Source organism: Pieris rapae, chromosome 14 (genome assembly GCF_905147795.1).
Source record: "Pieris rapae chromosome 14, ilPieRapa1.1, whole genome shotgun sequence".
In the NCBI taxonomy this organism is placed as follows: Eukaryota; Metazoa; Arthropoda; class Insecta; order Lepidoptera; family Pieridae; genus Pieris; species Pieris rapae.
The window spans coordinates 7,311,186-7,323,599 of NC_059522.1; the positions used below are offsets into that span (position 1 = coordinate 7,311,186).

General features: G+C 36.1%; 2 protein-coding genes across 7 annotated transcripts in view; one reads left to right on the plus strand and one right to left on the minus strand.

The window, feature by feature from the left end:
• The window catches only part of LOC111000702 (dystrophin, isoforms A/C/F/G/H), a 328,798-nt gene that overhangs the window by 139,338 nt on the left and 177,046 nt on the right, over positions 1 to 12,414 (minus strand). The gene's annotated exons all lie outside the window — the stretch shown is intronic.
• Positions 6,188 to 12,185, plus strand: LOC123689723 (uncharacterized PE-PGRS family protein PE_PGRS54-like). 2 transcript variants are annotated; one of them, XM_045631083.1, is made up of 12 exons: positions 6,188 to 6,319; positions 6,878 to 6,964; positions 7,652 to 7,777; positions 8,001 to 8,018; positions 9,300 to 9,347; positions 9,469 to 9,924; positions 10,000 to 10,038; positions 10,269 to 10,394; positions 10,585 to 10,611; positions 10,681 to 11,169; positions 11,281 to 11,808; positions 12,049 to 12,185. In XM_045631083.1, the coding sequence occupies exons 1-11, from the start codon at positions 6,265 to 6,267 to the stop codon at positions 11,787 to 11,789; spliced, it is 1,980 nt and encodes a 659-aa protein (XP_045487039.1). In that variant the 5' UTR covers positions 6,188 to 6,264; the 3' UTR covers positions 11,790 to 11,808; positions 12,049 to 12,185. The 2 variants fall into 2 exon arrangements, with proteins under 2 accessions (XP_045487039.1, XP_045487038.1); XM_045631082.1 differs by having other exon boundaries at positions 10,681 to 11,808.

Below are 12,414 nucleotides of genomic sequence, written 5' to 3' on the forward strand. Positions count from 1 at the left end.
GACGAAAAAAGAAGAGAACACGAATCGTGATTCGAATAATGTAATATATATTTCAGGTTATATTACTAAATAAATGTTATATATATATTTTTATATAAAAAATCTACAGTTTATTGATTAAGATGGTCGGTCATTATTTTTAATAAATGCATATAAATTATTTTAGCTTCAATTACCTATTTAACTTACCTATTTTTTTAATATTTTTTGCACAAAACAGTAAGGATAATTTTAAGCCAAAGCTTAATTGTGCGTAAATAGATTGATTTACAGAATTACAAGTACCGAGTATGCGGTGATCCTAATAGTGTCTTGGAACACTCAACGGAAGTCTCACAGGAATTCTACTCTAGATGGAGTTAACTTATATTTAGCGTTTCAAAGTGTCGTGTTTCTGATACGAAAAAGGTTACTTGGCTCATATGAATCCGCAAACTAACTGGCATTAAAGTTAACTGACCTATTTGACGATAGTGTTACAACTCAAAAGCATACTGGATTTGTCATAAAGAGACTTTGTTTCTATTCTAAATTGTTACGAACTTAAGACTTAGATAATTTGAAACACTTTAATTATTGGGAAGCAAAAAAAAATTGCCGTGATTATCAACAATCTTCAATATCAGCCTTATAGGAAAGGTACACTGAAAGGTGGTCTGCACATTCTGTTCCTATACGACTTAGTTAATAGATTCGATTCTCCTCAATTACTTTATTACTCTTATTCAACGATACTGCTTGCAGTTCCTCCTACATTTCATAACTACACTAATCATTCCTTATTTCAAGAAAGATGTCCCTAAAATACTATCAGACATTTAATGTCAATAAATCAACCAATATTAACCCAGAGGCTTCAGTTTCACACACAAATACACATCCAAAGCCTACACGCATTCTCTCTGTCATTATTTGGAATTAGAATTTCTGTTTTTTTTTATATGTTTTGACAATTTACTTACTGTGTATCGTTCGTCTTAGTATTTTTAATCCTAAAACCTATCATGTAGGTTTCTTAAGTGAACAATTAATTATTTTAATTTAAAAAAAGTTGATACACGTAAGAATTTTAGGCACTAAGGCAGTACGGCACGACAAAATAAATATTTTATGAGAATATTGTAATAAATTATATAATTTACATACATACATGATATACTATTGGCATTTAATCGGAGATAGTAAACTACTCGTACAAACTCATATAAGATCTTAATAATATCTAGTATTTAAAGTTTCCTAATTAACACATCTAGACTCAGACTGTTTAGTGCACTAAGTTCTGAAAGCTCTCTTGAGAGGTACAGGTGCAGTTGATTGCAGAAGTTCAATTACGAATGGTTAATTATCAGTTCAGAATTTTGGGACTATTGTGACATAATTGATAAATTAAGTATAACAGTACCTACTTATAACTTACCTACTTAGCTGTTGGATTACTTATTATTAAATAAATAAATAAATAATTTGTGAAATTCTGGGGGGTTAAAAACTTAAACGAAAAATGCAAAGTGAAATGCGATTGGAGAAGCGAAAGTAATATATCAAATATCAATATATTTTGGAATAGAATGCTGTGGCCCAATCACGATCAAACGAAACGCATTGTTTCACGATAAGTATTACATTCTGATGCCTCTAGTTGCACACTTGCGTTTATTACAAAAATACATGTCCAATAAACCTACATAGACCTTCATATATAGATAAAATTAAATAAATTTCAATAATTTCAAAGTCTTGAGTAAGCTTTATTTTGAACAGTGGGAGAACGGTCAGGAGCCTCAACTGATGATAAATGATACCGCCGCATATAGACACTCTACCAGAGAACTCGAAAAATATTTTTCTAAAGGACTCTAAGTTACTTTAGCGCATAGCTGGTTCCACATAGTGCTGGTGCGTGGCTACAACTGCCTTAAATAACGCTATGGAAAGACGGACGTCGAGGTAACACGGGTAGAATTTCGTATTCTGCCTCGACGTCCGATGATGCGTATTATAATTTACCATTTTATAATTATACTGCTATAAATCTTTCTCATAGTAAGAACAATTTTTGTTTGATAAAACAGCTTGTCATTTTGCTATATTATAACGGCTATTATTAGACTGTGGTGTAGTTATCAAATTTGCTCCCAGGAGAGGACACGAAGCTTGCTCCAGCAACAACATTAACAAATTTCGGATTTTCTACTACACTTACTATTAAATAAGTACTAAAATGGTTTCTCATACCTATCAGAATGCTAATTTCTGTATAGTATCAATATATTTTCGGTTAATTATGAAGCTCTTTCCGGGTATAAAAATCTAATCGCCGGTTCGGAATGGAATATCTAGCAAACAAACCTATGAACCAAAGATATCCAAAGTTATTACCTGTAACAAACAAAATATTATTAGCAATATGATTATCGTGGTGGCATCTTTAATGAGACTTTTGTATAGGTATGTATATTACGTCCGCCGTTCCACAACTGCGCGTTTTTCTAGGCAGTTTTTGCCGCGCACCACCGCTTCGTGGAACCAGCAGCCCACTGAAGTATTTCCGAACCAATTCGACTTCGGGTCCTTCCAGAAAAGAGCGTACAAATTCTCAAAAGGCCGGCAACGCACTCGCGAGCCCTCTAGCTTCCAGAGTGTCCATGGGCGGAGGTATCACTTAACATCAGGTGAGCCTCCTGCCCGTTTGCCCTCTGTTCTATAAAAAAATGCAACATATCTACTTTGGAGAAGGTTTATAGTGATTTATCTTGAAAAAAAATACTGCAGAAGCCAGTGGTTTGTTTATATTAAAAATAAATAAATCAAAGTCTTAATTGTATGAAACTCGCAAATTATTTAAATGACAATTACTATGAATATTTTCTCAAACACGCCAAAAGCGTACTTGTAGATTTTGTATAAAAAAATCAGTGGCGCTACAACCTCTTTAGGTCTTGGCCTCAGATTTCTGTATCCGTTTCATGATCAATTTTTAAATCTTATAAGCAAGGAGGTGATAAGCCTCCAGTGCCTGACACACGTTGTCGACTTTTTGGGTCTCAAACATGTCGGTCTCCCCACGATGTTTTCCTTCACCGTTCGAGCAAATGATAAATGCGCACATAGAAAGAAAGTCCATTGGTGCACAGCCGGAGATCAAACCTACGACCTGAGGTATGAGAGTCGCACGCTGAAGCCACTAGGCCTACCCTGCTCTTTTATCATCATTCATTATTAGTAAAAAATCTATCAAGAAGCTCAGAAGAGTCTGATAAATACAGATTTAAAAGGGTTCAGCAATAAATATTGCACATTCATACATTTACGATGTGAGGATGTGAAGCGTTTATTTCAGCAAACTCTGCTCCAGGCCGCGCCCGCGCCGCCGGTGATTTATCAACGAATACATTTCCTATTTCAAACTGCTTTTTGTCGCTTCTATTGAGCGAACTATCGCGGTTTTAGTGAAAATATATTTGTAACGTTCTATATTAAACACTGCATCTGGTTTCAACGCAAAAATGGGCCAGCACATTTTAACCCACAAAACACTGCAATGTTATCAAATTGTTAATAAAGTTTTAAAACGCCTGACCGATATAAGGATTTTCATTACATCTTTTAAAAGTGCAAACGAATTCTCATATACGACACTAGATTTTGACAGATGGCAGAGCTAGGCAACATTTTTGGTCGTAAAAAGCGATAGTCGTAATAGCAGTATTAAGTCTAAATATATTAAACAAAGTCGTGTTAGTTATACTACTTATAACTGGAGATCGGCTGTACCGATGTTAGTTATCTCTTTTTGGTGAATTCCTCACCTCTCTATTAAAATATATATAAATAAATCGGATAAGTTATCGAATAACAATAAATACATTAATTAATTTTACGAATGCAAACAGCATGTGGTGCCTTCTGGTGACAAAACTACGCATCATTTTGCACGAAATCGATTCAGTTCAAAAAATTCCGATCTTCTGGTAAATGAGAAGATGCATAACCAGGCTTTGGATCTTGATCGAAGACAAAATTGGCGCTAGAGAGAAAAGGCCTAGTGTGTAAAATTTCCATTCCTAATTCGTAATGGCAAGCAATAAAATATTACTGTACTGCAAAAAAGTTGTATATATTACCTTAATGAAATCCTAAATTAAGTTTAACTAAAGTTAACACGATATTATTAGACTGTTAGGCGGAACGAAGTTAGCCGGGTCAGCTAGTATATATTACAATAGAATTCAGCCGGGACCTTTGATTTTCGTCAATATATACGGTATGTTCTAAACGATGTCGTCATAAAAAGTTTTGATTATATATAAAAAATATAGTTTTTTATTAATAAGGTTTCTGCAATTAAATTAAGCTAAATTTGATATAGTTACCATAATATCTTTATTTGTTTTGCAAGGAAGGAATTTGTTATAATAAAATCACGAGTCGAGCCTGTCGGAATCTCTGGCCGCCATTTTGATTCCGGGCTGACAATCAATCATGGCTTGACATCTCATTCGTTCGGGAGCTTTTGTTTTGTCGAGATTTTTCTCCTGTAATTAAGATGATTCAAACGCAACGAGACGGTTTTAGTGGTGCTGTTTTTGTATTTCCTCGTGCCGAGAATCAATTACAGGGTTCAATAAATGCTTTCTATTGTAATTGCGAGTCATACAGTGTGATGTACATACTATGATTTAGCAGAATAATATTTTGTTGAAACTGTAGGTTTTCGTGTTAAAAAGCAACAACTTAGTGTCAACTCGTAAATAATTGTTAATCGTGATAGTAGAAATGATAACAAATGTTAATAACTCATACAGAAACTTTATTGAAATTTCAACTTCATATATTTCATGATATCATTTTAAACATTACATCCCAGCATTCTTCGGTACACTCTACTCACTAATTTATTCATTTCATAACAATAAAACATTCTTACATAAACATTTACTATTCTTAAATTTTCGTGGAGGAATTCAAACTTTTCGAAGTGTGGCACGTGCGTTACTGGGTCGCACTTCCGGTCGCGGGTAGAGCCTGCTTCCGGTAGCGACGAGACGCCATTGTTTGCCCTTTGTTTGCGCTTTTACTAAGAATTTACGTCTTTTAAATATTTGAAACTCAAAGGGTAAATTCATTCTTTTAGCTTAGTGTGTAGACAAATTTATTTACCAAAATCATTATAATTGTAATATTGGGTAGGTTATACCTACTATATTTACACAAACTGTTATGTGGTAGCGCACAACTACATCAATCTTGACCCAACTCCGCAATCGGACTCGCCTGTCTACCATATGCCCACAACGAATTATACTGCAACGAATTTCAGCTATACTATTCGCAGAGGCTATGACAACTTGGAGCAACTGATCCTGCTTGGTAACACAGAAGACAAGCGATCACGTGGCCGTTTACCAACCAGATGGACCCATACAGTAAAAGACTCATCCGCATTAAAACTATACTAAGAAGCGCTGGGCAAAACCAGTGAAAACAGATTGTCCGCTCCAGATGTTTCCTTTCTGGCCACGACGCTCGATGCTACCCAATGAAGAGGTGTACTATGTGAGTAAAATAATGTTCTTACGGCGCAGCAAAAGCATGTTTTTCAGCAGCATTCTGTCTTTAAGTATAGTAGTTTTTGGATTTAAAACATGCCGGTTTCCCTTCGATGTTTCTTTTCGCCGCACAACTGCTAATTGCGCATATGATGAAAAATCTATAAATTGTAAAACCGCCGGAAGTTTGGGTCGTTTAACTTCCCTTTTGAGTATAGGTCGGCCTATCTCTTGAGAATGAAACGAATTTCCAATTTCTACATCAATTACTTAAATTTGAGTTGCATTTATCACTTTTATTTATTTTACATACAATAACAATAATCACATATGAGGAACGTAGAACTTTCCGTTACTATGGTGTCACACTTTACCAACGCCTGTCCTCACATACACCAACGACAAATTACAAAACCATCCACACAATACTAGCATCAATACAGTACTCCTGAAATAATTTAATCGGTTGGCTCGATTTGCATATAAAACAAAAAGTTATAAATCAATGAAAAATTTAATTCGCGCACCATATAAGAATTTATTCCGTCACGGCTTATTTAATATTGAAAAATAATATTAATAAGCAAATTGATTATGTCTACCTATCAACGCGTAAAGAGATTGGGTTTAAATAGAGACGTTTGAAACATCGTGGTATCTTCTGTGGGTGGTCCCAGCACCGCTCACTTAGACCTGAGCTTCAGTTAGCGCCATGTGGACAGTCAGGACATTTGTCGTGCTGTGCTTAGTTGCATCGGTCCTAAGTGGTAATTTTTTTAACTTTTTACATTTGAAAAGGTTTTTTTGAAATTTCAATCGCATTACGAAATTATGTACCAGCGGCTTTTCCCGGCTTCACATTTTTTTTTTATATTTTCGAAATAAATGTATTCCATGTCACTCAGATAATATAACATTATTATTGTAGAATGGTTTTTTAAGGTAATTTTTGAATTAGTTCGTTGTAAAAATATAAATCTTGCCTTTTATAATACGCATTAATTTTTAAAATATGAATTTTTTCAATAATGATAGAAACAATTTAAGCTTCGCACGCTGAGTGAAACCAATTAAATAACTTGATATATATAATGTTCATTGACATTTCATATTAAAGACGGCAGTTGTTATCTAGATTTCTAGCTAATATGTTGCCCAGTACAATCGCAAGAAAATTGTATCAAATAAAATACTTATTGAAACAGAGAGACTATTTTAAAAAATCATTAGTTATCCATCTAAAAATTATTATTTATTAATCGTTTAGATATTTTTAAAGCGCGTTTTAAGACTAGTAAATCGTTATGTGTATATTTGTGTGACAGACGACCGAAGCGCCTTCGCTAGCGCCCAGGCTTCGGCGCTCGCGCAGGCCAACGCTGGTGGTATCTTCGGCGGCGTGGACAAAATATGTAAGTCTTAGGGCCTGTTTCACAATGTCCGGATAAGTTCCAAATAAACTATTTGTTACTTATTGGTAGGATAAATAGTGTTTTTGTGTTTCACGACTGTCAGATAGCGCTATACGTCATGAAATTTGAAGGATCTTATTTGGAACTTTTATCTTTCGAATAATTAATGTGTTGCATAGCTATTTGGCACTTTATCCATACATTGTGAAACAGGCCCTTAATTGTATAAAACTCGCAAATTATTTAAATGACAATTACTAGGAATATTTTCTCAAACACGCCAAAAGCGTACTTGTAGATTTTGTATAAAAAAATCAGTGGCGCTACAACCTCTTTAGGTCTTGGCCTCAGATTTCTGAATCATGATCATTTTAAAATCGAATAGGCAAGTAGGTGATCAGCCTCCAGTGCCTAACACACGTCGTCTACTTTTTGGGTCTAAGACATGTCGGTTTCCTCGCGATATTTTCCTTCACCGTTCGAGTAAATGTTAAATGCGCACATAGAAAGAAATTCCATTGGTAAACAGCCGGGGATCGAACCTACGACCTCAGGTAAGAGAGTCGCACGCTGAAGCCCCTAGGCCAACACTGCTTCTGCTCGCTGATGTAATTTTTGTATACTGATAAAGAAGTTACAGATTCTTAAAGTTGGTTCAGTTGGTTTTTTACGAATATTATTTCCCAGGGACAAAATGCCTTTACGAGGGCCAGATGTACTACGACTACAATCTGGGTGGTGGATGTTTGGTGTGCGCATGTTTCCTTACCAACGGATACCTCTCACCCAAGTGTCGCTCGTGTAATGGATGTGGTATGTATCATTGCAAATATTACAGACGCAATTTGACGATTTATTTAACTTTTCTTATTACAAATCTTATGGAACAGTGGATGAATATATTGAGGTAAATTTATAGTACAAGTTAACAATACAAAAAACTTATCTGGTCCATAAATTCGATATATATATATATATATATATATATATATAATTGATAATATATTATACTTGATTTTATAATTTTATTTTGCAGGATACGAACCACAACCCGGTGAGTGGATAAACCATATATATTATTCTAATAGGAAAAACTTGTAAGTTGCAGTTAATTTAAACTTAAAGTTCATCGTAGTAGAGAGGCTGATTAAACTAAAATTATAATAAAACTACAAACGAAACAAATGAAATCACACAAATACCATATAATTTAATTCTTTACAGATTTCAGGTAAAATATCTGTATTATTCAAATTAATTAATGAATCGTAACTTCGAAATCGTAACTAAATATTGTAATAAAAATATATTAGTCCTGAAGTAGTAACGTAAGATATATTCGCTTATGTTCAGGAGTTTATTAATTGATTTAATTATAAGTATTCTACAGCTTATACGTATATATATAGATAAGACAAAACACTAAGACAATACAGAAAGCCAAAACAGATTACATAGACAATATATGTATATGAAACAGAAAACAAACAAATTAATAGTCAACGATATCTACATTACAAAAATAAAATAAAGAAAACCGAAATTTAACATTTGAAACAACTTTAAAATTACTACTAAAACAAAATCAGATTCCTCCCGCTTCTTCAAGTACTTCTTGACACCTTTTTTGAGGTGGAAAAGATCAATATCCTGATAATGGATGTCATACTTCGCAGACGCAGACGCAAAGATAGACCGAATTCCGTCCCTATGCTGGCCTATAGTGCCAAATACGGCACATCACGATTTCAGCAGTCGGAACCGTTTCGAACAGGGAATCTTTAATCGTTTGGATGTGCTCAATATGTCGATCAGTTTCGTAATTTCCTCTATGGGAGCTTTACAGGCATTCGTAGAATCGCGGATGGTGATCACAGTCTACGACACCAGAGATTAGATGAGTCCGTTCCTACAGTCATTTGTCACACAAACTCTCACCAGCGGTGAACATATTAATGTTTCGATTAGTACCCCCGGGTAGGAGAGGTAGGACGTATTAGTGGCGATGGCGAGCGTGGAAAGGCGTGCCTGTTTTGGTATGCTCCGTTTGCCCTGAGATCGATTAATATTTGACCAATGTTGGTCATACAGCGCAGAATTGAACCTACCCTCCCCCAGAATGTGGAGGACTCCCAAAAGGGGGATTCTCCACCGCGAGAAATATATGATACAATATACAACACTAGGGAAATATTTTTAAATTGTACAATTGGTATAGCATCGTTTAGAAAGTAATGTCTCCTATTTTTTTCTAATAGTCTCCCGGACCTAGGAAAGAAAGAGATAATAATAAGAGAGAGATACATTTTTTTATTCATAATGTATTTTATTACAGAGCCGAGCCCAGTTCCAGATGTTCCACCAACTCCACCATTCAACCCATGTAAGTGTTTACAAAGTTTAGGTGGCTTCTATGTATTTTTGCTATCAGAATTATGCGAGGGTGTATAGTATTAAAATATAGAACAAATACAAAATATATTACACGTGTGATTTCCTTTCAGGTCCACCGCCAATTGTCATTCCGGGACCACCAAGGCCATACCCTGTGCCTGTACCAATTCCCGGAAAACCAATCCTCATTCGCGTGCCAGTACCGGTACCATCCCCACCAATCTACTTGCCGGGACCACCCAGACCTTACCCTGTGGCAAAGCCCGTGCCCGTCCCATACCCAGTTAACCGACCCTACCCAGTTCCTTCCCCACCCAGAATCATCACTGTACCTGTACCCATTCCTCGTCCTTATCCAGTACCAGGACCAGAAAGGGACGTTCCCATACCAGTGCCTGTACCTTCTCCACCTGTGCGTATTCCGGTCCCAGTTCCAGGACCTCCAAGGCCCGTGCCTGTCCCAGTACCATCTCCTCCAGTACCTATACCAGTCCCTGTGGAGGTTGAACGATTCATTCCAGTGCCAGGCAAAGACCGATTAGTTCCTGTTCCCTTACCTATCACTCGTAAGTTCTTTATGATTTTTAATATTTTAAAAGTATATTATTTTCGATAGTTGATAATTTAAATGTTTTTTTCAGATAACAAGTACTACCCAGTTCCCATTGTCGTCTATGTTGGTATGTTTCTAAGGCATTTACAGTCATACAATCAATATTTAGACTTTAAAACCGATAGTCGTGATAGCCGACATAAAATTTTTTTCTATGTTATTTCCAATGTAACTGGTGGTTCTAAACGATGTCGCCGTAAACGATTTTGACTGTATTAAGTTTTCTCAATTATAAATTAGGATAAAATACAATAATTCGACCATAAAGTTTATTAATAAGAAACTTCATTTTTAAAGCTCCCCTGTGCCGAGGACACGCTCCATTTGTACCATTCCGAGTTCCTGGAGATGTTTGCCAAATTCATACTTGCAAGATTAAATACAACTATGTATACCTAGATACTCAGAAAGATCCGGACTGTGGTAAGTATTCACACAAGTACCATCCACTTCAGATACATTTCATTATATCTTCTCAAATCTATATCCCCTTTAAAAAAACTGCTACGATGAATTTTTTTGTTAAATAGGTGTCATTTGTCAAAATATAGGCTTTTATATATAATTATTTGTCCTTTTACTGTATTACTGACTCACTTATTATCTATTTCAGATATTACCCCATATCAACCATTCGGACGTAAGTTTTATACTTTTGTGTAGTTTTAATTATTTTAATGACAACTTATTAATATTCATTGTTCTTTAGCGATATACGGAGGTTCTTCAGCATCAGCCATCGCTAATGCTAAAGCTAACTCTTGGGGAGGCTCAAGCGCTCATGCAGATGCAGAAGCTAACGCCAATGCTTTATCCGGAGATTTTGGTCCCTTGGGTGGACTCGGTGGTTTTGCGAACGCTGATGCCAGTGCCGAAGCCAACGCAAATGCTTATGGACTAGCACCTTTTGGTGGTTTAAACGGACTAGACGGTCTCGGTTTCTCGAGTGCACAAGCAAATGCTCAAGCTAAAGCTAACGCAGGTGGTTTGTTAGGTAATTTAGGAGGGCTCGGAGGTTTAGGCGGCTTAGGAGGGTTAGGAGGTTTGGGAGGACTAGATTTCGACTCGATACGTGGTGGTTTGTCAAACGCTCAAGCTAATGCCCAAGCTAACGCCCAAGCCAATGCTAATGCATATGCTGGAGGATTAAGTGGGCTAGGAGGTTTAGGTGGGCTGGGAGGTTTAGGTGGGCTGGGAGGTGGATATTCTAGTGCCGAAGCCAACGCTGAAGCCAATGCTAATGCATATGCTGGAGGATTAAGTGGGCTAGGAGGTGTAGGTGGGCTGGGAGGTTTAGGTGGGCTGGGAGGTGTAGGTGGACTAGGAGGTTTGGGTAGTAGTTATGCCAATGCTCAAGCCGAAGCTAATGCTAATGCATTCAGCGGAAGTTGGGGAGGACTAGGAGGTGGATTTTCTAGTGCCCAAGCTAACGCAGAAGCTAACGCTAATGCTAATGCATTTGGTGGAGGATTCAGTGGGCTTGGAGGTTTAGGTGGACTAGGAGGTTTGGGTAGTAGTTTTTCCAATGCTCAAGCTAACGCCCAAGCTAATGCCGAAGCCAATGCATTCAGTGGAGGCTTTGGAGGGCTTGGTGGAAGTTGGGCAAATGCCGAAGCTAATGCTAATGCGAATGCTAACGCTAACGCAGGCGGTTTGTTAGGTGGTTTAGGAGGGTTTGGCGGTTTAGGAGGTTTAGGAGGGTTAGGAGGCTGGGGTGGTGCCAATGCTTATGCCAATGCTGAAGCCTTAGCAAACGCTAACGCTGGTGGATTCGGCGGTGCCAAAACATGGGGAAAAACTGCACCAACAGAAGAATGAAGAGTTTTCAAAAAATAAGGTAATATATATATAAATATATATATATATATTATGAATACATTAATAAACTCATAACATTAAGTTGTTCATAATGATATTTTTATGTAAGTGTGTTAAGAAAATAATTTGTGAAAAAGCACACAATTTGTGTAATATTGAAATAAGTTTTTTAATAATATTCATCAAACATTCATTTTTTTAAGTTTAATAGTGAATTAAAATAATATAATATATTTATACTTTAATTTTCTTGTTTTAGATACAAAAGCTAGTGATCTCCACATAATGACCCTGCACGAACATGGATAATGATATACTTTTAGTTTATTGAGCATAATATAAAAGGACAAATTGTACGCTCCATACTCAAAAATAATAAAGTGGGATGAAATTTAATTTGTGTTTAATTCTTCCGTAAAACCTTTTAATTAAATTGAATACTGTTTTTGCGCCATAAACTGAAATTTGTGAATGTCGATTTGATAAGTAATAGCCGACTAGAACAAATTATTTTGATGGAACAAATTAGCAACACATCCATTCCTAATGTACACTTCAATTTCATATGTATTACCTATAAATCAATATGACTGACGATTTTCACGGAGAGTTATGATGTATTTAT

What these genes read in the sequence shown, in the direction of transcription:
- LOC123689723 (XM_045631082.1), top strand. Translation starts at nt 6,265, where the DNA reads ATGTGGACAGTCAGGACATTTGTCGTGCTGTGCTTAGTTGCATCGGTC. An exon ending in AGTTGCATCGGTCCTAAGTG is followed by an intron (nt 6,320 to 6,877) that starts GTAATTTTTTTA and finishes TTTGTGTGACAG; the next exon opens with ACGACCGAAGCGCCTTCGCT. An exon ending in CCCATATCAACCATTCGGAC is followed by an intron (nt 10,612 to 10,680) that starts GTAAGTTTTATA and finishes ATTGTTCTTTAG; the next exon opens with CGATATACGGAGGTTCTTCA.